The sequence below is a fragment of the Chelonia mydas genome, chromosome 1 (assembly GCF_015237465.2).
Source record: "Chelonia mydas isolate rCheMyd1 chromosome 1, rCheMyd1.pri.v2, whole genome shotgun sequence".
In the NCBI taxonomy this organism is placed as follows: domain Eukaryota; kingdom Metazoa; phylum Chordata; order Testudines; family Cheloniidae; genus Chelonia; species Chelonia mydas.
In genome coordinates this window covers 259,995,467-260,021,061 of record NC_057849.1, presented here as the reverse complement: position 1 = coordinate 260,021,061, position 25,595 = coordinate 259,995,467, and the positions used below count along the sequence as shown (strand labels likewise).

Here is a 25,595-nt window from a genome sequence, read left to right as displayed (position 1 = left end):
GGCCCGGGTTCCCCCCAGATCCTCCCAACTCCTGGTCAGACACAGGAGTCGTCGACCTGGACTGTGAATTCAGAAAAACGGCCAAGCTGAGGGCTGCTGGGAAGCTCCAAGGCGAGCAAATCCGCCAATAAGCTCAAGACCCACCAAGGTAGAGCAGGAACTTTGTCACACTGTTTAATTGCAGCCTTCTAGCATGTGGGAGGAGAAAAGACTCTTGCATTAGGAAGAGCTCAGATTAGTCCGTGGTTAACATGCCCATAGGGTTTGTGATGTCATTGTTTCATAAAACACAGAGTTACACAGACTACAAAGGGCAAACTTCTAGAAGAAACAAAAGACAGAAGCAAGTTGGTTTTTTGTAAAAGTATATACATTAAACATATATACATTAACATAGCAGCTAGGAAAATTTAAAAAGCTTTGCTGTCCACCCTTAAGGCAGCTATCAATCTCATCCCCCACTATTACAGACAACCAAACCTCCACTGAGTTAGGGCAACCTTTATGTTGCAGCTGAAAAGTGAGAGCCTGGTTCTGAGAGGGAATAGAAACAAGCAGATCTATTGCATGTTCTTAGGTACAGAATGATCTCTAGAATCATATGCCTTTTAAAAAAATTAAGCATTTTGTTTTTGCTCCTGTTCACTTGGAAGACTGGACCATAGATTTCCTTCTATTGTTCAGATTTGCTAGGCAAAATGAGGACTAGTCACGAGTTTCCAAGAGTGCTTTTCTCCTTACCCAGCTCCATTATCTCTACACACCATCTCCTGTTCTTTATTCTGTTCATGTCAGCTTCCATTTCAGGCAGCTGCTTTTGGCTTCTGGTGGAGCATTCAGCCAGGCCAACAGGCAAAAATCCTACACTGTGCTGTGACTTGCCACATATCACAGTGAGCTGTTTCCTTTCCCACACTACTTACAGGAGGAGTAGCAGAGGCTATTCCTCTCAGTCCCTTTTCAAAGCATAGTCTTCAGTTGAAATGGGTGGAACTGGATTTTCAAATAGTAGGGAACAGGTAGTAAGAAATATTTCTCTCAGGAAACTCAGATAAGATCTTCCCTTCCCCAAGAACTTAGATTCCTTAGATATGCTCTAGGAATTATTTTGAGGAAATTTGGTGGCCTGTGTTATACAGAAGGTCAGACTAGATGATCACAGTGGACCTTTCCAGCCTTGGAATCTCTGAATTTATGTAACTTGATCGTGATAGGCAGAGGTCTGATGTAATCAGAGTTCTTATGTCTTCTAGCCCATAGGTCTATGGCAAGCTCTACAGTCTCTCTCGCCCTCTCCAACACTGGGAACAAGTGACCACTCTTTCCAAGGATTGGCTAGGGAGCCACTCAATCTGTGAAAAATACCCTCTTTTCATTAGAGGTTAATATTTCTCCCTTGGACTCTGGGGACAGAAAATTTCAATCCACCTTCAGAAAACAGTATGAATTGATACTTAAATGTCTGATTTCCAGGGCTTCCTGTTACTGTGTTCTCTTCTCTAGATTCAAGAGCTCAGTGCCACATTTGTAGAAAGTTAAGCTAGATCTCATTCTGCTTGCCAATTAATTTGTATGTAATTCTTGAAAGACTCAGTTAAAGCCCTGGCAATGGCAGGCACCATTGAGTTCGTCACTAGTTCTGGTTAAGGACAAGCAGTCTTGCATCTACACTCCGCCGTATAGGCCTTTCCTTTTGGGGAGATTGCCTGTACAAGACCTTGGAAGACATGGCTGATCCTAAGGCATTGTTCCCTTCTTACAAGCAAAAAAAAAAAACCTGAGACTTCATTGGCTAATTCATTTAGGACTTGCTTGTCCTTTTGTGAGTCCCCAGTTAGATTTTTTTTTCCAGATTTTGACCTTCTAGATTTCCTAAAGTCAACTTTCAAGCTAAATAGAACTTGCAGCCCTGTTAACTGACTGACACAAGTTAGGCAGGCCTCAAAGACCACTTCTGAGTTAAGTTTCTCTCCTCCCTCTGGAGGTTCCTCTGCGGAATCTGTATTTCCTTGTGGCAGAAGGAGTGGAAGGAAATTACTTCAGACTGAGTCTGAAAACTAAAAAATGGCTAAGCATTAGATTTTTCTTCCTCCTCCTCACTGAGTCTCTTCTTTTTTTCTTCTTCCCAGAAAAGAAATGCTATCGCAGAAATCATACATTATCTTGTAGACAAAGCCACCTACCCATTTCCTCAGCATGAAAAAGGAAATCTTCTGTCTGCTTAATACTAACCATGCAGTCAGAGGGAAATTACCTTGTCTAAGATCTCAACTTGCCTAATCAGTTCATCCAGTACAGAAAATTCAAGATGGAAACTATTCTGTCTAGCATAGTTATAACAGAGCAAGAGAATTTCTTGTGTCAAATTGAAAAGAATCATACTAAATCTAGAATCCCATCAGAGTTATCTCATTTTGCCCTCAAACAGAGCCTTTTTCAATAAAACCTCCCTCAACTTTGGTCTTGTCTCATGTAGGATATTCATAAAGATCCTTAGCACTGGCAACAGCACCCATCAGGGACAGCAAAACCCAAGTGATTTCCCTGTTTGGATGACTTACTGAAGAGATCATCAATATCAGCCACTCTAGATTCAAATGTCCCAATGTTTGGTGACTCCATCACTTGTGATTAATAATACACAGAAGAACTGCTCTGACACCATCCTTTTCCCCCTCAGTGTCTCAGTGGAAGGGATGGTTTGCCCAACTGAGAATTCATAGAGGTAACTTCTAATGTCATGGCTCTTCAGATCCACAGTCATTTGACAGCACCACACGTCTTTCATTTTGTAGGACTGATATTGGCATTTGAACTGGCCCATGGATGAGACCCTATTCTATACCATTTCTTCACATTTATTCTTCCTTGGGATCAATTGTTACATTTACTCGCAGCCCATTTTTTTTATCCCAGGGAGTTTGGGAGTCACTAAGGTTGCTGAATCTGCAGCCAATGGTGGACTCTAGCAATGCATCTGTTCGCCACCCACACCAACAAGAAAGTTCCCAAATTTTGCAGCAGGATTAAGAAACCAGGAGTTCACATCATGGATACTTTCTCCAGAGAATGTGTGCAGAGACCCTGGAATATACATTCTTCCCTTCCCCCTCATCCCTTTCTTATCTCAAGAAAGTGCATGGGTGGAGGGTAGACTGCCTAGCAAGTCTGAATAGCTGAAAGAATAACATGGAACCAGATTTTGTTGAATGCTTCTTAGCAGAAACCCAGTTTACTTCTAAGGAAAATCTCTCTGGCTCGTAATGTTTTAGTTTGTTACAACATTGAGTCCTCATGAAGATGTAAACGCTGCCTTTGTTCATCAGCTTCAAAAGAGTGCTTCCAAATCTCTTAATCTGTGTGTTACTTCAGCATAACCTATGGCTATAATTACATTAATGAAATGGCTTCAGAAGGCTCGACACAATTGGAAATTTTTAATTGTCAGTGTTGATATGCCCAGTAAATGTATAGGTGCCCAAGTGGTTTTTGTTTACTTTTTCAGTATGAAGTCAGTTTCATAATGGGCATATAGTCTGGACTGTTAATTTCAAGGTGGTTAATGCATTTCTCTAGTGGCCACTCTGCTGCTGCTTTTGTTTCCTTGTAGCAACACTGATGTTTCATAGAGTGACTGAGGAAAGCACAGCCTGCTGGGTATTTTGGCTTAAAACATTGAGATTCTTGAATGGAAGGTGGCTTATAATAATTAATAATAATTTATTTATAAAATACAAGTACTCTACAATATCTCTTACTACATCTTACAAAATTGTAAAATATTGGTGTTACATACCATTCATTCTGTTTTCAGCTCCTTCTCAACCACTGTGAATGTCCTCTCAAATTTCCTACTTCCCCTAATATTACCAGTGCCTCTCCAGTCACCATGCTTCAGCTCTGAGCCCCTTTTTACTCAGTTTTCAGTCAAGACCTCTTTATCTGCTGTGTTCCATGGAGTTGCCTTTGCAAAATGCAGGAGTTTTGTCTTTCAGAGTGGGAAGGTCACAGGCAGTGATTCAGGAGGTGTCATTGATCTCACCCTGGATGATGAAGATGATGGCTCTTCCCAAGGTAAGTCAGAAGAGATCCATTTAGCTGTGAGGAAAACTGGGCTAGCATTAGTATTTCATCCTACCAATTTGAGAAGGATGTTCCAAAGAAACAATTATATTTTCACAGCTTTCCAAAGGAACAATGGGAATTTCTAATTGATAAGTGGATTTAAAGTTTTTGCATTACCTTCCTACCTACTGTAAACCAGATACTTAAGCAAGTTAGAATTATCCTTTTAACTAATTTTAGCCTTACAATTCCAGTGTATTGCATTGTTCCCTTAAATCTAGTCCCTGAAAAGTCTCAAGGTAGTCTGTGGTATTAGTGCTGTACCAAAGAAGTTCCACAGAAATACTGAATGCATCCGATGAAGTGAGCTGTAGCTCACAAAAGCTTATGCTTAAATAAATGTTAGTCTCTAAGGTGCCACAAGTACTCCTTTTCTTTTTGAGAGATACTCATGATGCCTTCACCTGATCTCAATATTAATTTTCTTCCCCATTTGTAGAAGGTCTTGCAACAATATAGTAGCCTTTACTTGAGTAAAATAGCAGTGTAATGTTACAAAAAAAACCAAGAACTCCCCCTCCCTCCCCTGCTCAACTGGTAGGATAGTACAGGAGACATAACTAAGAAGGTCATGCAACTTCAGCTCTTTGTGTCTACACTAGAAAACGTCATATCTATAATTCATCACCAATGTTAGGAGCAGTAAAAGATGTAACATAGGCACTCAGGTCTTTTTACCATTGTCATCTAATCTTAATGTTGGTCTTCAGTTGACAAGTTAAATTTATTGTACAATGTTTGTATTCAAAGGTGCTACCCATGTGAAATTAATAAATTGTAAAAGGAACCAGAGGGAACAAATAGAGATTTATGTGATATTGTCCTAAAGTGGATCCATGTTACTGTGGCCTGTGCCAACAGATCTTTTCTGCCAGTAAAAGATGGACTTTGTTCACAGCTCCTTTCAGTGTGACAACTCAGCTTCACAATATAATCTCATCATTTTGTCAGAGCCCACTTAATTGGGGCTGCTAGAGGAATTTCAGTGATCCTCAAAGGAAAAACGTGGCGTCTTCAAGTCCAATTATAAACTATGTTCTGTTCGTAAATTACTTATACTTTCAAAAACTTTAGTGTCTATTTTCAAAGTAGCAGCCGTGTTAGTCTGTATTCGCAAAAAGAAAAGGAGTACTTGTGGCACCTTAGAGACTAACCAATTTATTTGAGCATAAGCTTTCGTGAGCTACAGCTCACTTCATCGGATGCACTGTAGCTGTCCGGAGAATCCTCTAGCTCTGATTTTAGCTGTTTATGATTTGTCTACAGAATTACTATTAGATTATTTTACGTAGGTTCTTGGTGCTCTGGTGAGTTTTCTCCAATTGTGCGGGTTTGTGTTTTGTTCTGTGGTGGTGTTTTTCTGTCTCCCCTTCCTTTCTACCAAATCCCCTGAGAGAACATTTTATACAATTCCTGACTGAACACTTACACTCTTAGGGAAGGCAAAGGTTCCTTCTGATAGCTCACACTTTTCCAACAGGAACCTCCCTCTGAAAAACAAAGGTTATAATGTTGTATAGCATTCACTCTCAGTGCACAGGCCTGCTAGTCAGTCACTCCAGCTTCTGTGTTGGAACTCAAATTTAGCATGGTGAGGTGGATTTCAAACATATTTCTCTACTAGTCTTCCCCTTTGTCCTTCATCTTCCTCACGGAGCCTTTATGTGCTCCAAGAACTGCAATTAAAATACAGCATGTTTCCACACAAAATATCCTGTATGTAGACTGTAAGTCATTCACGTATTTTAAATGGAAATTGAATTTCCAGTCATTTTTGTTCTCTGTTGGGACATCTGCTGCAAATAAAGAATGCAGTGAAACTGGCAGCAGTAAGGGATTAAGGGGAACTCCAATAATTTAAAAAGGTGACTGTTTTCAGAAAAATGGCCTTGTGAGACTAGCCTCTCTGCATTTTCATATTTCTTCTCTGTTAGTCTCTTCCATGTGTAATTGCATCAGTTCATATGTGGAAAACAAGCTACACCAGCATTTAATTTAGCTAAGACTGGTATCTGAAAATCAACTGCTGTTTTTTCAACTTCATATATAATTTCCAACAATGAACATTCTGGAATTTGACTGAGCTCTTGATTTTTGTCAGTGATACATGAGGCTGCTTAGGATACAGCACGCTCTGCTTCAGTTATGTTATGTCATGCCAAGGCTAAACATTTTTCTACTTCAGTGAATTTGACACACGTGCTGGAATCAGAAAAGTACTGTAACAGTTGTTTTTGAATTTGAGCCTTTTCTTTAAAAATGGTTGTAAACTATTTAACTCAATGCACTGCAGCCACAAAATCCACCAGTTTTTAATATTTTAAATTGAATTTTAATATTTTAGTTTTAATATTTTAACTCCAGTGCACAGTAACTATTTTTGTCCATAAACACGGTAATTTAATTCTAGTGCATCCAGCTCTGCCTGAATATTGAAAGGGATTTTTTTGTAGATTGATATTGCAGCTACAACTTTTACAAATCAGTGTAAATTTGTCCAGATGAATCTATCCAGTAACCCCAGGAAATCTTTTTTCGAATTATAATGAAGTGAGACTGAAAAAATCTGTAAGAGTTTTTTGGTTTTTTTTAAATAAATAAATGTTTAAAATCCTACGATTCCGGTGGCGCACTAGGTCATAGTAATATTATGTCCTCCAGGAATTGTTCTTGCTAGGTAAGACTATCTTAAAATGATTTTGATTCTTAGTAAAGGGATCTGAAGCCTTTCATCTCTAGGTTACTAATTTGAAAGCATTCACATCATTCAAATTCATTATCTCTGAATGGCTGTTCACTGCCCTGAAAATAAAAGCTGCTGGTAGGTTTGTATCATTTTCATAGTGAACAGGTATATGCATTACAATTGGTACTCTCTGGAGAGAGGCAAATGGCTTTTTGAATTAGGAGAAAGTTTATTTGCCGGCACAAAATAATAAAGGTAGGAATTATTCACAAGCTGTCTCCTAGTTAATAAAGACAGGATGAAACCTCTCCTATTTTGAAAATGCTTCTATATTCATGCTATGTAACTTTTTATGTCTTTATCAAGTGACTTCAATTAAATACAGCAGCTAGTCTGATTGCAGGAAAACAACAATGCCTCGGAAGACTTAAAACCATTTGTTAATGGTGTTACAGTGTCAAGACCAGAATGTGATTTTTTTTAATTTTTTTTTAAAGGGTGTGATGCTGATAGACCAGGTGCCAGCTCATGCCAAAGCCCATAGGCTTCACTCAACACTGACAAATGCATAGCTGGAAACCAGTCTCTCACCTGTGTATTAGTATTGTTAAAATAAGTATTAGATTTAGAGAGATGTGTTTAGTATTTGAACTTTATGAAATTCTTGTCAGTTTCTGCATGCATTAATTTCACATATTATGTCTGTATCCCATATTATAAGGTAATATTTAAGTGTTTTCTCTGTAACTGTAAAAGTGTTTGTTATGAAAGTGGACATCCCAAAAGTCAGGAGAGAAGCATTACCAAGTGAAATACTAGTTTACCACAAGAGGTGTCCTCTCCTGCCCAACAAAAGAAGACCTGTAGACACCAGAGAACCCATTGTGGAACATCAGTGGACAAAAGACTTGATTGATTTCCCCACACTCATGAGAAAGAGGATGTGCACAAATTCTTGTCCCATCGCAGCTTGAACTCTGGGGGAAGAGAATAAAAATCCCTGTCAAGAAATTGTCATCACTATGCTGCTTGGAATTTAGAGAGGACAATATTTCTAAGTATAAGCAAGGGATCCCCAAGCTTCTTAGTTTAGCTAGAGTTAGCCTTAAATGAAAGAGCTTGCACATTGCAGCAGTTTCTATTACTTTTTGGACCCTAAGACTGTAACTCATTTGTGTTTGTATGTTTACCTGCTTTAACCTTAAAAAGAAAAGGAGTACGTGTGGCACCTTAGAGACTAAATGACTGTTCCTTTTCTTAATTAATCTTTTGTTAGTTTGTTACAGGATTGGCTACAAGTGTCGTCTTTGGTGTGTGATCTGAGGTGCAATTGACCTGGGATAAGTGACTGGTCATTTGGGAGCCTGAATATGGTTGTGATTTTTGATGTAAAGGACCATCTATCAGAAAGGCAGACCCTCCTGGGCGGCAAGATAGACAGGAGTCCCAGGGGGACGGTCTATGACTCCACTTTAAGGCTGTTATATAGTGCTTGAGGAGCTCACACTTGATACTTGGTTGGTGAAATTTAATTATAGAACACACAACTAATTTGGGGTTTGTTCCCTGGTTTGTAACAGTCTGCCCTGAGGTTGGCACCCACCTTCATGAGCCACTCCAGACAGCTTGACGCTGGTGTAATCTTGCCAGGATACATAATCCACAGGTCAATTGGATTTGTAGATCATAACCCAGCACTGTTAAAGGTTTAAATTTGATATTGAGAGTTTTAAAGGTTGAAGATTAGTCACAGTGAGTGAACCACAGACAGACAATCTTGTGACAAAAGACCTTGAACGTCTACACAGCTGGACAAAGGGTTTTTTGGGTTTTCCTACTGTCAGATTAGCTGTCAAGTATGATTGAAGCCACTTGATAAAGACCTAAAAGTTGCACTGAGTGAACAGTGGAAACATTTTCACCAGAAGGGAGGTTTTGTGCTGTCTTCATCAAGCCTGAAGTGTGGAACAAACTCTTCTTAGTGCCTTTTAATAGAGTTAGTGAAGCCCACTGTGGTTTTCAAAAGTATATTCTGCTTTCATATCACCACTGCATACTGGCACTTTATCAAGAGCCTAGTACTGAGTTTTGTTTTCTGCTACTTAATATCTTCAAACGGATTCTCTGTGTGCTGTTGAACTGAATTAGTGGCTGCTAGGAGTCCACTTGTGTCATCCCAGGTCTTTTGAGTGAGCCCCGTCGAGACTTTCCTCGGTGTGCTTGTTTGTGTGGCTTTTTATCTCTACTGATTCTGCTTTTTTGTTTTCCTGGTGTTTTTTCCCTTTACAGCATCTGAAGCATCTAGGTAGAGATGTCTTGCCACTTCCTTGTTAACCTACTTGTGGACAAAGGAATGCAGTAGAAATGTGATTAATCTTGCTTTTCATAAAGCACTTAAGAGTATTTCTCAGCCTAACTTGAAAATAATTTCAAGTTCTCACCAGCCATTGCTAAGGCTGCATATACAGATCCACCTGTCAATGCAGTAGAGCAAAGTAAGCAGCTTCTCAGTGCAAGAAAAATCATTCTGATAAGCAAATTGGATGGAATTCAGAGAAGAGCAACAGCAATTAATTGTGGGCTGGAGGAGTTGACTTACAAACAGAACACAAAACTAAGGCCTGGTCTACGCTTAAAAATTAGATTGACCTACCTGCGTCATTCACGACTGTGAAAAATGTTGTGCCCTGAGTGCTGTAGGTCAGTGCCACTGACCTACAGCCATAGCTGTACCACTGTACTGTAGATATACCCTAAGTGCTGAGTAAGTTGGGGAGAGAACATACGTGTCTGCAAATATTAGGTGCAAACATCAAAGAAGAACAAGAATTACTTAAGGAGGTGCGCAGCATTATTCCTATGGATAAAGGGATGAAATTAAGAAAAACAGTGCCTATACTAAACATAAAAAATAAGGCCTAATAATCATTGTTAGTTCATGGAGTAGTCTTTAAAGGAAGTAGTTGAAGGCTTGTTGCTTGAGCCATTTAAAACTAGAAGAGATATGGCTTTAGCACAGTGTTTCGTGAACTTTGGTCCCTGAATCACAGTGGTCTGCCCAGTCTTTCCTGAGAATGGCAGAATGAAATGTAAAAAAACAGAGAGATTGGGCTGATGGAAGATGGGTCCTTTAGAGCATCTTTTATATGTTGGTTTGTAGAATGAAAAGGTGGAAGAACCACAACACTAGCAAGCATGCTATGGGACAACATTGGTTTGGGAGTGGCAGGGGAAGGGACTGGATGACCCAACAGGCCTTTTCAATCCCTATTTTCTATTGTCTACAATTTCATTTTGTTTTTGAAGCAGATGCCAAGAAGCAGAATCAGTCGGGCGTATCTGGAATCGGTCTATCCTCCCAGCCCTTGGCTCGCCCACTGCAGCCTTTACAGGCGACTCCTCTGCAGCAGACAGGTGTGCCAACAAGTGGGCCTTCCCAGACCACCATACACGTACTACCTACAGGTAACTTCATTTTATATAGTTCTGTGAATGTGGCGAGTGGCTTCTGAAACCCGGTGCTGTTTGGTCTCTTTGTGTTAACTTTTTGAGATGAATATACTGACCCTGTTTTTCAGCAGGTTTTTTTATCTTTTTAGTGCCAGCCATAGAATCATAGAATATCAGGGTTGAAAGGCACCTCAGCAGGTCATCTAGTCCAACCCCCTGCTCAAAGCAGGGCCGATCCCCAATTAAATCATCCCAGCCAGGGCTTTGTCAAGCCTGACCTTAAAAACTTCTAACGAAGGAGATTCTACCACCTCCCTAGGTAACGCATTCCAGCGTTTCACCACCCTCCTAGTGAAAAAGTTTTTCCTAATATCCAACCTAAATCTCCCCCACTGCAACTTGAGACCATTACTCCTTGTTCTGTCATCTGCTACCACTGAGAACAGTCTAGAGCCATCCTCTTTGGAACCCCCTTTCAGGTAGTTGAAAGCAGCTATCAAATCCCCCCTCATTCTTCTCTTCCGTAGACTAAACATCCCCAGTTCCCTCAGCCTCTCCTCATAAGTCATGTGTTCCAGTCCCCTAATCATTTTTGTTGCCCTCCGCTGGACTCTTTCCAATTTTTCCACATCCTCCTTGTAGTGTGGGGCCCAAAACTGGACACCGTACTCCAGATGAGGCCTCACCAGTGTCGAATGAGAGGGGAACGATCACGTCCCTCGATCTGCTAGCAATGCCCCTACTTATACATCCCAAAATGCCATTGGCCTTCTTGGCAACAAGGGCACACTGTTGACTCCTATCCAGCTTCTCGTCCACTGTAACCCCTAGGTCCTTCTCTGCAGAACTGCTGCCGAGCCATTCGGTCCCTAGTCTGTAGCGGTGCATTGGATTCTTCCGTCCTAAGTGCAGGACTCTGCACTTGTTGAACCTCATCAGATTTCTTTTGGCCCAATCCTCCAATTTGTCTAGGTCCCTCTGTATCCTATCCCTACCCTCCAGCGTATCTACCTCTCCTCCCAGTTTAGTGTCATCTGCAAACTTGCTGAGGGTGCAATCCACACCATTCTCCAGATCATTTATGAAGATATTGAACAAAACCGGCCCCAGGACCGACCCTTGGGGCACTCCACTTGATACCGGCTGCCAACTAGGCATGGAGCCATTGATCGCTACCCGTTGAGCCCAACAATCTAGCCAGCTTTCTATCCACCTTATAGTCCATCCATCCAGCCCATACTTCTTTAAATTGCTGGCAAGAATACTGTGGGAGACAGTGTCAAAAACTTTGCTAAAGTCAAGGAACAACACGTCCACTGCTTTCCCTTCATCCACAGAGCCAGTTATCTTCATCATAGAAGGCAATTAGATTAGTCAGGCATGACTTGCCCTTGGTGAATCTATGCTGTCTGTTCCTGATCACTTTCCTCTCCTCTAAGTGCTTCAGAATTGATTCCTTGAGGACCTGCTCCATGATTTTTCCAGGGACTGAGGTGAGGCTGACTGGCCTGTATTTCCCAGGATCCTCCTCCTTCCCTTCCTAACCTCTTTGGGTTCTTCCAAAGCTGTAGAAATTGAAATGTTTTAAGCAGAGAAAGGTGGATGAGTCCTTGTGGAAGGGGCTAGATGGCAGAATAAGCTATTGTCCTATAAGCTGCGTCCTTCTGGGAATCATAGACTAGATAGAGAAGTCCTACTGGATGATCTAGTCTGTCCCTCAGGTGGGACAAGATTGGTCCTCACAATCCAATAAAGAAACATGGTCCACTGGATAGGACACTTCTAGAAATTATTAGCAATGTTGTTGGCTATCCAAGGAGAGCTGGAGGGGCCATTGAGGTGCCAGCTGCCCAAGGGAGGGGGGGTTGTTCAGGCACTGGGAATCTGCACCAGCTGTGGGGTTTGAATTCCTGAAGGGACTGCAATAGCACAGCCACTCACCCCTAGTACCTCGCTAGTTCTTGGGCAGCTCTGGTAGCTAAGCTGCTGTGGAGGTCCCTCCATCCCAGGTTGAACTTTCTTCTGTTAGCAGCATGACTTCAAAAATTAAAAAGCTATAAGGGAAACATAGGTCTCTCTTTCCCCCCACCCTGATAGGTGAGTGACTGAAGACCAATTAGACCTGATGTTATCCAATCATGAGAGCTCTCTAATGAGATCTGCACTGTTGCTCACTCTTCACTAATAATGCCGAAGCACACTTACCACCCAGGCTTTTCTATATTATTCCTTACAGTTAGGATACTATTTAGTTTTGGCAGAGGAGACTTAGTAATAGTAAAACGTGTGGGTTTTTTGGGCATTTGAACCACGTTAAGTAAGAATTTACTATTTAACCATGAACTGTATCTCTTGGATATTATATATTTGTCTTCTCTGATTATCTAAAATTTTTATATATTTTGACATTTTTATATTATATAAAATATAACACACACACTTCAGTTTTGCTCAGACCACATTCCTCAATATCCTCCTTAACCCCTTAAAAGTAGATGCACTTAATGTAACATTTCATAGAGACTGCTTTTATTTTCCATGGCTCACATGGATCAGTTGTCGAAGATGCCTGCATTCTGGAATGGGGATCTCAGTTTTAATCCTTTTGACTCCAATTTGTGATCCTTTTTATTTTTCCAGCTCAGACAACAGTGAATGTAACACATCGTCCAGTGACTCAGGGTGCTGCTAGGCTCCCCATACCTAGAGCTCCTGCTAACCACCAAGTGGTCTATACTACCCTTCCTGCACCACCAGCTCAGAATCCAGTGAGAGGTGCCGTCATGCAGAGCCCTGGTTTAAGGCAGGTCAGCCCACAGAGTGCAGGTAAGAGGTCCTTTTTCATGTATATCTTAGTACTGTGGAGATTGATAATATCAGGATACTCATTTGATGCCCAGATGCCTCTCACGATATTATGCAGAGTTGTGGGGTGAATTCTCAGCTTATGAAGACATGAGAAAATCTCAAGTCAATAAGATCATGGGTCTTTGAAAACATTCCTCACTCAGGCATGTGGATGAGGAAAGGCTGGATAGGCATCTCCTCAGACAATGACACTAGTAGCCATGCACTTCTGGGTGATTTGTCCAAACTATGAATGAGTTTATAAGGTAACTAAACATCTGACATGCACCAGTCTTGTAAAAGTGCGGTACCAGGGAAGTGGGGAGAGTGTATTTTATTCTTATGCAGTAAAATTCTTAAACCCATATACAGTGGAGTCGCATCGTACGCGCATTTAACTTACGCGAATTCAACTATATGCACTCGGCAGGAAAAAAAAAAAGAAAAATAACAATTTAAATAGTGCGGGTGATTCCGCCCACCATTCCACTCAAAGAGCGTATGCCCCAGAGTGAGCGTGCGATGGGAGATGTGGCTCTGCTGTTCCCTCAGTCGGTCTCAGTTCCCACGTGCCTCTCATAGTGTGAGCATCTCGCCGCGCTGAGTGTGATTCTCACGTTTAAAGATACGTATTTTTTGTACAACATGGCCCCTAAATGCAAGCCAACTACTTCATCTGGTTCTCAACTGAAGAATCAGTGATCTGTTCCAACGCTGGAGGAAAAACAGGCTGTGTTGGCCTTATTGACCGACAGTATGTCGGTCTCCAACGTGGCGCGTAAATATGGCCGCAACGAATCTAGCATCCGTGCCATCAAGATTCGAGAGAGAGAGAAATTCGTCAAGCCGGGGCATCAAGTGCTCCAATAAATGTTAAGGTGACGAGCCAGGTGCGTGATAAGACTTTAGTGAAGACTGAAAAGGCATTAAACTTATGGCTGGAAGACATGAACCATAAACGTGTGCCTATCGATGGCAACATATTGCGAGAAAGGGCTCTTGGCCTCTACGCACTGTTCAAACCTCCCACCGAAGAGGGATAGCCTTCTGATGAAAAGAAATTCAAAGCCAGCCAAGGTTGGCTTAACAGTTTTAGGAACCGCTTCAACCTCAAAAACATGCAGACTACTGGTGAAGATGTATCTGCCAATGAAGAGGCAGCAAAAGCCTACCCCGAACAAAGAAAATCATAGAAGAAAAGGACCATCTTCTGGAACAAGTTTTTAATGCTGACGAGACTGGGCCCTTCTGGAAAAAAATGCCCAACCACACTTACACTTCGAAATCAGAAAGAAAAGCTCCTGGCTTCAAAGCAGCTAAAGACCATGTGACTGTGTTGTTTTGTGGCAATGCGGCTGGGCATTTAATAAAGCCGGGCTTGCTCTACAGGGCTGCAAATCCCCGTGCCCTAAAAGGCAAGAACAAAAATCTCCTGCCTGCGTTCTGGCAATCAAATAAAAAGGCTTGGGTGACAGCAGGGGCAGCGTTTCTGGATTGGTTCCACAAGTGTTTCATTCTGGAGGTCAAGAGGTACCTCGAAGAGAAACAACTTGACTTTAAAGTGTTGCTGATCGTAGACAATGCTCCTGGCCACCTTGAGACACACACACCCTGGTTTGCGCCTACCAACGTTGAAGTAGTCTTTCTCCCCCCCAATACCTCCTCCAACCTCTCGACCAAGGCGTGATTCACTGCTTTAAGGCCACGTACACGAGGCTTATGTTCTCATGGATACGTAGCGCTATGGATGCTGATCCCAATCTTAATGTGATGGAGTGTTGGAAGTCCTTCAACATTGCCGATTGCATCACTTATATTAAACAGGGAATGGATGCAATCAAGCCTGAAACAGTCAATGCACGTTGGTGAAACCTATGGAAAGAATGTGTGAATGATTTTAAGGGTTTCCCGACCACTGACAAAGAAATGAAACGCATTGTTCAGGTGGCCAGGCAAGTGGGTGGTGATGGCTTCGTCAACATCCTTGAGGAAGAAATTGAAGAATTAATTGAGGGCCATAGAGAAACATTGACAAATGAAGAGTTAGAGGAACTGATAAAATCGTCTACAGAAGATGATGACGACGAACAGGAAGAGCCAGCAAGTTGGAATCTTCATAAATTTGTTTGTGTTCCAAGCAGCGAAACACTTGAATGATTTAATTTCTGAATACGATCCCTCTATGGAACGAAGCCTCAAAAGCACACGTAGTATTATGGACGATTTGAGACCATATCAAGTAATGAATGAGCAGCTCAAGAGACAACAGCAACAGTTGCTGATCACCATGTTTTTCAAGAAAAAACAACCAGCAGCAGATGAGCCTACGCAATCAACTTCTCGAGCTGAACCAGAGCCAACCACTTGGTCTACGACGTGCTCTCTGTCACCCAAGCTCTCCATCATCTCCGTCTCCTGGATCGACGACAAGCCCTGATGACCACCCAGCAGTGTTGGGGAAGAGGAAGACTAATCATCGGAGTGTGTTCAGTGCCCATCTTCATTGTCTCATCGTTCATCATACGGGCGCTGTACTAATCATCATCATCATTCATCGTCATCGCATCACCTTTGTCATAGTTGTCGTATCACCATTATCGTCGTCGTAGACTAGCAAGAATATCCAGGATGGATGGTGAGTGGTTAGGTTTACTGTTTTCCTTTTTTATTCTTTCATTCTTCCATTTCTCTGTCTCTTTTATGTAATTAAAAATACTGTAAAATTATATTTTGCATATGTACTTTTTATTATATACTGTACATTACTGTATACATTATACATTTATACATAGTAATGTACAGGGTTGCACAATATACACAACCATGTGCAGTATACTGTACTTTATGGGTGATTTAAGGGATTTTCAAGGGTAATTTTGACTATATGCGATTTTCATCTTACGCACTGACTTTAGAACCTAACCCCCGAGTAAGATGCGCCTCCACTGTAGTAAATCAGACATGGCTTACCATCAGAATGCTCAGTTTCAGTGTAATTCCATAACAATGTGTAGTGTCCGATGCTATGTTTTTGGACCCTGTTCCAGTGAGATTTATCTTTGGTTTTATTTACCCCTGTATATCTCCAAGGAGCTGAGATTTCCCAGCAGTCACAGCATGAGCTATGATGCATGCTGATTGTAGATGTCAGCAAGCTCAACTCAGTACTGTGAGAACTTGATTCATATTTCCCCCAGCAGAAAATTATTTTCTTGTCATGAATGGCGCATGTCAAGCATAAAGTGCCTAAACTCATGCAACAATTAAGTGCAGATTTTTAATTGCTATTTTTAGTTCTTCTTTTATCATCTCCCTCCCTTCCTCTGCTATGGATGGTTTCTACACTGACAAGCATAAATGACCACATTCACTAGTTGTCCTGAGAATGAGAATAGACTCATACCTCTGCAAGGCTACTGGTTCCATAGCCCCTGCTATATACTGTCTCAGAATGCTGTGTACTTGAATAGTATGTGACTGCACACCATGCCTTTGTGCTAAGTTAATTGATCCACTGCCCTAGTTTTAAAATTAGACTTTTTGGCAGATAGAATACCAGAAAAGACTGTATATTTCTCTTGCAAAAAAGCCTAAACAATGTGTGTGTAATAAATGACTTGTGGCTGTATTGCCTCAGGCTGTCAGCATATCAGATTGCACTAGCTAAGCAGTCTAAGCAGCTAAGCAGGTCTGGTCAGTGCTTGGGAGCTCTCCACAGAAAGTCAGCATCTTCAGGAAATAGTGTTCTTCAAATGTTTCTCTCTAGATATTCCACAGTTGGTGCACATGTACCCAGTACTCTCAAGTTTGAATTATTTCGGCCATTAGTGTCCATTGGGGGCCATGTTTGCACCTGAGTGTCTTCATGCTTCCAGCCAAGGAATGAAGACCCCAGCCACCCTCACTTCCTTCTCACTGCCCATAGCTCTGAGTCAGAACTTGCAGCATCCAAGACTCTCTGCTCACTGTGCAGTCTACCCATTCTTTTGTAAATAATTGTAAATAGATAGGTACTTACTCAATGTTAGTTTAGAGATTTTTTTTATAATGTTTCTCTTAATATGTGACATAAAGAAAACCTATTTGTTTTTGACTGGGGGTCTGTCTACATAGCAACTAGACATCCGCAGCAAGCCCCTGCCCACCAATTTGGGCTCACAGGGCTTGGGCTGCGGAGGTGTTTCATTGCTGTGTAGACTTCCGGGCTCTGGCACACTCCCACTTCGCAAGGTTCTAGAGCCCAGGCTCCAGCCCGAGCCCAAACATCTACACAGCAGTGAAACAGCCCTGCAGCCCAAGTCCCACAAGTCCAAGTCGGGGACCAGCAGCAGTTGTCTAGTTGTTGTGTATACATACCCGGAGAATCTGTCCCCATACCTAAACCAGTCATTATGACTGAACACGAATCTCCAAGATTTCCTTTTATATGCTCACTAATGATGGGCACACCAGATGCTTATTGTGTCTGGGGGAGGGGCACGTAATGGACAGATGTGCCACTTGTAAATCTTTTTCTAAGAGAACCCCAAGAACCTGAGAATTCATCTGAAGATGCTCCTGTTGGAGAGGTTGATATATCCCTCTTCAAATTCCTGAACACTTAGTTTCAAAAAGTGTTCCTCCCAGCTCTTTTGCTCACAAACGTGAGATAACCACTTCAAAAGCTTCATCCCTCGTTAACTGGGGAACCAAAGGGAATGGGGAAAAAGAGCACCAATCCCACAAAGGGAAGAGATGTAGGTCTCTTTCATCAGATCCTTCCTCAAGAGGCCACAAATCACCTCAAAAATGATAGCTCAAGGCACCAGAATGGCCACTCTGGCACTCATTTTGGCACTGGTCCCTGTGCCTCTTGACCCCCTTTCTTGGTATCACAGAAGTCACCTGGAACCAACCTCTCAACCCCAAGGTTCCTGGTATCGATATCTCTGATACTGACTATCCTGCTGCTGATGCTATCCATTCACCTGACTACAATAGTACCAACTAACTATACCACAATTCTACATGTTGTCAAAGGACCTCATGGTCTGTTTGGTACTGGACTTCTCTTGGTGAGTGGTAGTGAAGGAACCTCTTCCAGCATCAACTGCTGTTCTTACACAGGTACTGAACAGAGCACAGTGTGAGGGTATTCCCAGCACTCCAGCTGGAACAGCTTCTCATATCCTGGAGGACTCTTATTGTCATCCCCAGGCTCTGCAGATAGTAGGGAGGAGACACCAGTTCGTTCTCTGGATATTCTGGCTAGTACACGCCACAAATGGGTCGATGGCTGATTTTTATTACCCCAGACATAAGACCTCAAAGAGGGATGTTACCTCTGGAATCCACTCCCATGACCATCCGCTCAATGTGCCTATCCTTGGCCTTAATGGACACTATGGGGACTTCATCAGGTTAGAATACTGGTGTCAGCATCCCAGTACAGGGCTAGATCCCCTCACCCACAACCTCACAAGGGGTTATTAAAGGCAACTCAATGCACACTCCTGCCAACCAAGCAGACTGGTCATGGCTCTGATGAGGAGTTACAGATGCAGGACCACCCCATCCTGGCACCCATCACATTGTCATCTGCCAATGAGGCTGTGGTACCCATACCACAACCCCAGATGACCACAAGATGTTCCAGGACTTGTAGGATGGCTCAGACTGAAGTATCCAGTGGAACTGCTTGTGGAAAAATCACACAAGCTCCTGGAAATCCTTCACACCTCTGAACCTGGACGACTTGCAGTACCCATCAATGAGGGGCTTTTAGCACCACCTAAGTTGCTTTCGTAGGTGCCCACTTCTTTGGTACCAACATAAAAAAAAGCAGATCATTCCTACCAAATGCTTTCCCAAGGCTTTTAGCAATTTTACACTCACACCTGGGTCATTGGTTGTTGCACCACCTAACAAAAGGTGTAGCCAAAGACAGCAGAAAGCAACATCTGGAAGCAAGAAGTCCCAGGAACTAGATTTATTTGGACAGAAAAATTATTAAACATCTGGTGTTCAAATGCAGATCACCAGTTACTAGAGCTTGGTGAAGTACAGTTATTTAAATTGGGACTCCATCACTAAATTCATCAATAGGCCTCCTCAAGATAGCAGAAATAAGTTTGTGCCTCTGATTGCTGAAGGTCAGCTTGTGGCACTTATATCGCTCTGAGTCGCCCTTGATACTGCTGACATAGCATGTAGATCCATGGCTACCTCAGTTGCCATGAGGAGACTCTCTTGGCTCCAATAGTCAGGAATCCTTGAGGTACGAGTTACAATTGAGAATCTTCTGTTTGAGGGATGTGGACTTTTTAATGTAAAGACTCATGAAATTTTACACTGAAGGACATGAGTGATGCTGAGGTCCCTAGAAGTCTATAGAGGGCTACTCACTGGTATGGTTATGAAGTGTATGAGTCTTGGGTTTACTCTTCAGGATTCCCTGGAGAGGTGTTGAACTCCATAGAGGATTTACAGATCGACAAGTCAAACTTTTTCAGTGAGAAAACTGATGAGCCTCTACACTCGTTGAAAAACTGTAGATGTACCCTTCACTCCCTGGGAATTTACGCCCTGGTCCCAAAAAGGGAACACCACAGGCAAGTATATAGGTCAAGCCTGCTCCCTCCACAAATATTCCATCACCAGTGCCCAGCTGAGCCTCTGCACAAGAGTTCAGAGACCTTGATTTTCATCCCCCTCTACTGCCACGACCGTCACCCATTCTCACCCATGTGCTAAGGGCTACTTTTGGTGCCTCAGTCAAAAAGTGCCTACCTTTATTGATGGCAGCCACTTCTGTCTCTCCACCCCTAATCTTTGGGGGCCTTCTCATACTTTTTGCCTACAATTGGGACTCTATCACAACAGGCAAGAAGGTTCTACAAACCATCCACCATGCTTACTCCGTCAGATTTCTCTCCCTTACCCCCACAAACCTCCTTCCCAGCCCCTCTCCATGGACTGCTCTCACGAGGAGATTCTCTGGCAAGAGGCAGTGTCTCTTCTCTAATGAAGGGCAATAGAACAAGTACCATCTTAATATCAAGAGAGAGGGTTCTATTCCCATATGTCTTAGTCCCAAAAAGTGACTGGTGGAGACCCAGTGAGGACCTTCAACAACTGAACATCTTTATTTGAAAGCCAAAATTCAGGATGGTTACACTAACATCAATAATCCCCTCCCAAAAGGAGGGAATGTGATACACGGCTCTCAGTATGAAGGAGGATGCCCTGTTTTCATGTAGATACTCATCCTCCCAACAAAAAAATTTCTTCATTTCCTGGTAGGTCAGGAACACTACCAGTTCAGAGTCCTTCACTTTGGACTAGCAACAGGTCCCAGAGTATTCATGAAGGTTTTCTGTGTGGTGGCAGTCCAGACAAGAGGTCCTGGCTACTCAGGCTTCCGATAGTTGGATGACTGGCTCCTAACAGGTAGTTCCAACCACCGGGTTAAGTCAGCAGCTTTGTTCCTGCTTCATCTTCTAGCAGCCATGTCTGCATGAACAAAGAAAAGTCCATTTTGACACCCCCCACCCCCCCCGCCCATATGGACGATAAACTTTATTGGAGTGACAGTGGTCTCCATTTCAGCAAGAGCTTTTCTCCTCACAGAAAGATTTCAATCGAGCAATCTGATAATACAGGTTACTTGCAAACCAAAAACTACAGGTCAGGCTGCACATCAGTCTGCTCAAAATGAGAGCTGTCTGCCTGGCCTGCGAAGCCTTTCTCCCACTCATACATTCACATATCCAAATAGTGTCAGCCAACATCATCAAAGTCTTTTATGTAAAACAAGCAGAGTGGAGCAAGATCCCTTCCCCTCTGCCTGGAATTGGTGCATCAGAAATCACATCACTATTCTAGCCACATACTATTAGGTGTTCAGAGTTCTCTAGCAGACAAACTCAGCAGGAACTTCTCTGTAGACCAGAATGGAAATACACAACTCTGTCCTGAGCAAGATATTTATTCAGTAGGGGACACCCCAATGGGATCTCTTCACATTGCAAACAGCAAACTTCCCCGTACTACTCCGGGACAGCTAGGGGTCACGACTCCCAGAGCAATGCTCTCCTGTTATACAGACCAACTCAGATGTCTTTCCTCCCATCCCTCTGCTACCACAGGCCAAGACCCTTTTGGTTACTGGAACTTCTGAGACTGTCAACCCATTCTCCTATCAGGATCTGTCCCTTCCCAGATTTTGTAACTCAGGAAGACTGCAAAATCAGATACTCCAGTCCAGACCTACTTCACCACCATGCCTGGTTTTTGGATGGGCATCAGAACTAGAACAATCATGCTTGGGAGCTGTCCAAGCCACTCGTACTCAGAGTAGGAAAGATTCACCCAGGAACTCTTATCTAGCTAAATGGAGATGCTTCTCTGCCTGGGCACAGCACAATCACTCTTCCTCAGAATCTGCAGATAGCCCAGTCATTTTAGATTATATCCTGTCATTGAAGAACTCGGGTCTTTCTATTAGCTCACAGCAGGTTCATCTTGCAGCGATCGGTGCCTGCCTTCCTCCACTGAACAGGTGTTCAGTTTTCACTTGCCCAGCAACAGTTAGATTCCTTGTCAGGACCTTTCTGCCAATGATCAAGCCTACACCTCAATAGGACCTCAGTCTCATCCTTTCAATACTTACCAGACCACCATTTGAACCTTTGGCCACATGCACTATGTCCCACCTTTTCCCTGAAGATTGCATTTTTAGTTGCTATTATACCAGAAGGGTGAGCAAGGTGGGAGCACTCTTGGTTGATCCACCATATATACCATTTTTCACAAAGAGAAGGTCTCCCTTCATCCTAAATTCCCCTCTAAAGTAATTTCTGAATTTCATGTCAACCAGCGTATCTGCTTACCTCTTTTCTTCCCCAAACTCCATGCTTCTGTTGATGAGAAAAGATCTAATTTTCCAGATGTCAGATGTGCACTGGCATTCTACCTGCAAAGGACCAAACTAATTAGAAAATCACTAAGACTGTTTGTCACTATAGCAGAAAGGTGACGAGGACAAACAAGAGAACCTCTAAGTATATTTCTGGTTGCATTATCATGCACTACTAATAAGTGTATGTATGTGCCCCGCAAGGGGTTAGGGCACACTCCATAAGAGTACAAGATACTTCCACAGCATTTTTACAGGAGGTACCGATAGTGGACATTTGTAGAATGACTCCCTAGAGTTCAAGTCACACATTCATAAAACATTGCACACTAGTTCAGCCTCCACTGCAGATCCAGCTGTGGGACTGAAGTTCTTTGAGCATCTTTGCTGACTGCATCCTTGCATTGCCCCCCTCCAGTCTGAATATTGCTTATCAGTCATTCACATGTGGAATATACACAGGGACCAGCACTCAAGAAATGGAGGTTACTTACCTGGTAACTGGAAGTCTTTCAAGATGTGTGGTCCCGATCTGTATTCAACTGCCTTTCCCCTCTGCTTCAGATCTGATTGGATTTGTGGTAAAAGAAATCATTGGAGAGACAGGCATTGGTCCGCATGCCCTTATGCCCTCGGTCTGGAGCATGAGGATTTCAACTGCACATGTGGGGGTCAGTGGGCACTGCTTATTAAAAATCTCCAGACTCTGGTCCAGGGCATGCATGCATACCTCCACGTGGAAAACAGGTAGAGACCATATGTCTCCAAGAACTTCCCATTACAGGTAAGTAACCTTCATTTCTGTACAAATGCGAAAACACTTTAAGTGTGAACCACAGCAAAGACAATTATTTTATACCCCATAGAGACAACCTGAACCACCCAAGAGGTGCCAGAAGTTTCAGAGGAGGAAATCATCTACTGTCTTCTTACCAGCTTCAACATCATCAAGGCAGAATGTTTGACTCTTTGTCAGAAATAGAGTACAACTTCTGTTGCATTTGTTTTATATCCCCTCCATATGAGAAGTTTATTTCATTTTTGTGGGGTCTGCAACACCATCACTAAGGTCCTGTAAATCAGAGGTGGGCTATTCTATCCAATTCCAGTCTCCCCAACGCGCACACACCTTCTTCACCCCTTTTAAGGGACCCCTCTTCCAAGAGCATGCTACATCAGAGGTGCAATCACTTCTAAATCTGGAAGCAGTGGAAGAAGTACCTCAGTAATATAGGGGAGGGAGAGAGTTTTTACTCCCATTACTTTGATTTCCAAAAAGGAAGGGGGCTGGTGCCCTATTTTGGTCCTGAGACAATTGAACACCTTCATTCACAAGCTCAGGTTCTTCGAGTATCATCCCTGTGGGGGCTTCACTTCTGGTGTACATGCAACCTATGTGCCTTTGGTTAGAGATTTTTCAGTAGCAATGTCCGTTAGGCTTGTGCATGCACTCTGCCCTATACCACCTCATGCCCCGTGCTAAGGCTATATAGGGCCAACCAGTGAACTGCCTTCAGTTCCGTCTCAACCACCTTGGCTTGAAACAGAGCAACTAGCCAAGCCAGCTTAGCTGTTCGTTAAGCTTGCTTTCTAGTATAGTTTAGCCCTTATCAGTGTTTAGTTTTATTTTGCATTTGGAGGGTTTTTATTTTATTCACTCATTTTTGCCCTTCGTACTCTCTGAGGAGGAGGTCCCTTTCCTCCATTACAAAGGTAAGCTAGGATTCAAGCATTGTCTCACTTGCCAGGACATTATCCCTGTCAGTGATGGACATTCCCATTGTATTCGCTGTCTGGGGGACAAGCACATCCGTCAGTGTAATTTCTATGAAGCCCTCAAGAACAATACTAGAAAAAATTGAGAGATCAGACTCAAACGACTCATGATGGTGTGCTCTTTCTCTTGCCTCTAATCCAGATCAAGGGGCCCTATGCCCCATCTGCCTCGGCATCACATTCACCCAGACCTTCGAAGGAGAAATCATCAGAAGTTACTGGGGAGGCCTCTAAGAAAAAGAGTTCCAGCTCTCCTCACAGAGAGCCTACCCCAAAAAGATCTTGGTCTCCATTTAAACTAACTGTTTCTAAACCCTCCGACATGAAGTTGGAAACTCTTGAGGCTTCAGGCTCCTTCAGTATCAATTGCGGCTCTGAGGCCCTGAGTTCTTCCAAGAGCCACAGTTGCAAACATGCTTCATTGCCTAAACAATCTTTGGTACCATTTTAGTCTGACCAGCGCAACAAGGAGAAGCTGTCTGCTACTAGCAGGGCAATACCGACTGACTTTCCTATGCAACCTTCGGTGCCTAGCTGCATGACCACTTCAGTACCCCAGAAGGCTAAGTGGCCTTATGCTTCACACTCTTCGAGGTGCTCGGTATCATTGGTACTGACGTCTTGTACGAGGCATTAATTGAAGTAGATCCCTCTTCCAGGTAAGATAATGGAGACGATACCACGGGACTTTAGGTAATCCAGGGATCTGCATGTCTCTGATGAGCCAGAGTCTTCTCTCTTAATGGGTACCGAGCTGATTGGTACCAAGGATATCAGTCACTGGGTTTACAGCTCTTTCCAGTACCGCTGGATTTTCTGCCAATTTCGGAGCTCCCCCACACCCCCTTTGGACATGGAGAAAGATCGCTCATCAGACTCCCTTATCTCTATCCAGGATTCCTCTACCTACCATTACTGGGGCTCCCTCCCTGATAATTACAGGGAGAGAGACTATTTACATGAGGGACATGTTCCTGCTCCTTCTCCGTGGTATGAACACCAATTAGTGCCAGCCCAGTGCCTTATGGTCCCCCACAGTGGCCATAATGGGACCTTTTGGCTATTCATTGTCAACAGTTTCTGTGAGACCCTACCCTCTGTCATCAGGACATGCAATCTCCTAATCCTTCTGTTCTTCCTCAATTGCAAGAGGACACATTTGAAGAACAAGAGGCCAGAGCAAATATAGAAACTACTCCACAAAACAACATCTTTTCATCTTCCCCGAATGAGGCCCTGGATTATCCTTTCAAAAAATTCTAGGACCTGGTGAAACAGATTGTAGACTCATTGTAGATCCCACTAGAGGAGGTCTGGGAATCCCACAATAAACTCTTGGGACATTCTGCAAATGTGACCTTCTGTGAGAATGGCTTTACCCATGAATTAAGCCCTCTTAGATCCTATCAAAACTATCTCACACTCCAGCAACCCACCCACGTGCAAGAAAAATGATCAAAAGTACTGTGTCCCAGTGAAAGACTCCAAATTTTTGTTTTCACACCCCACAACCAACTCTTTGGTCAAAGTTCCAAATGAAAGTGACATACAACCCCACTTCAAATCAACCCTGTATGACAAGGACCAAAAGCTCCTTGACCTTTTTGGCCATAAACCTATTTATCCTCAACCCTGCAATTTAGGACAACAAATTACCACGTATTAGTGGCAAAGTACAATCACTCCAGTTATTCAAAATTTACTTTTTATTGAACATCTTCTAGCAGAACAGTGGGAGCAGTTTCAGGATATCATAACCGAAGGTCAGATATTGGCTAGAACTTTGTTACAAGGTTTCCTAGATGTGGCTGATAG

At 42.8% G+C, this 25,595-nt stretch overlaps 1 protein-coding gene across 7 annotated transcripts in view; it reads left to right on the top strand.

The window, feature by feature from the left end:
- The window catches only part of LOC102940459 (activating transcription factor 7 interacting protein), a 169,757-nt gene that overhangs the window by 126,103 nt on the left and 18,059 nt on the right, over positions 1-25,595 (top strand). For 5 of the 7 annotated variants that reach the window (XM_027826477.3, XM_043544644.1, XM_037883383.1 and 2 more), the window contains 3 exons: positions 3,996-4,074; positions 10,118-10,276; positions 12,902-13,087. In XM_027826477.3, coding sequence (XP_027682278.2) covers positions 3,996-4,074; positions 10,118-10,276; positions 12,902-13,087 — 424 coding nt within the window. The remainder of the gene's footprint in view (positions 1-3,995; positions 4,075-10,117; positions 10,277-12,901; positions 13,088-25,595) is intronic. The other 2 variants (XM_043544660.1, XM_007064061.4) reach the window with 1 other exon arrangement.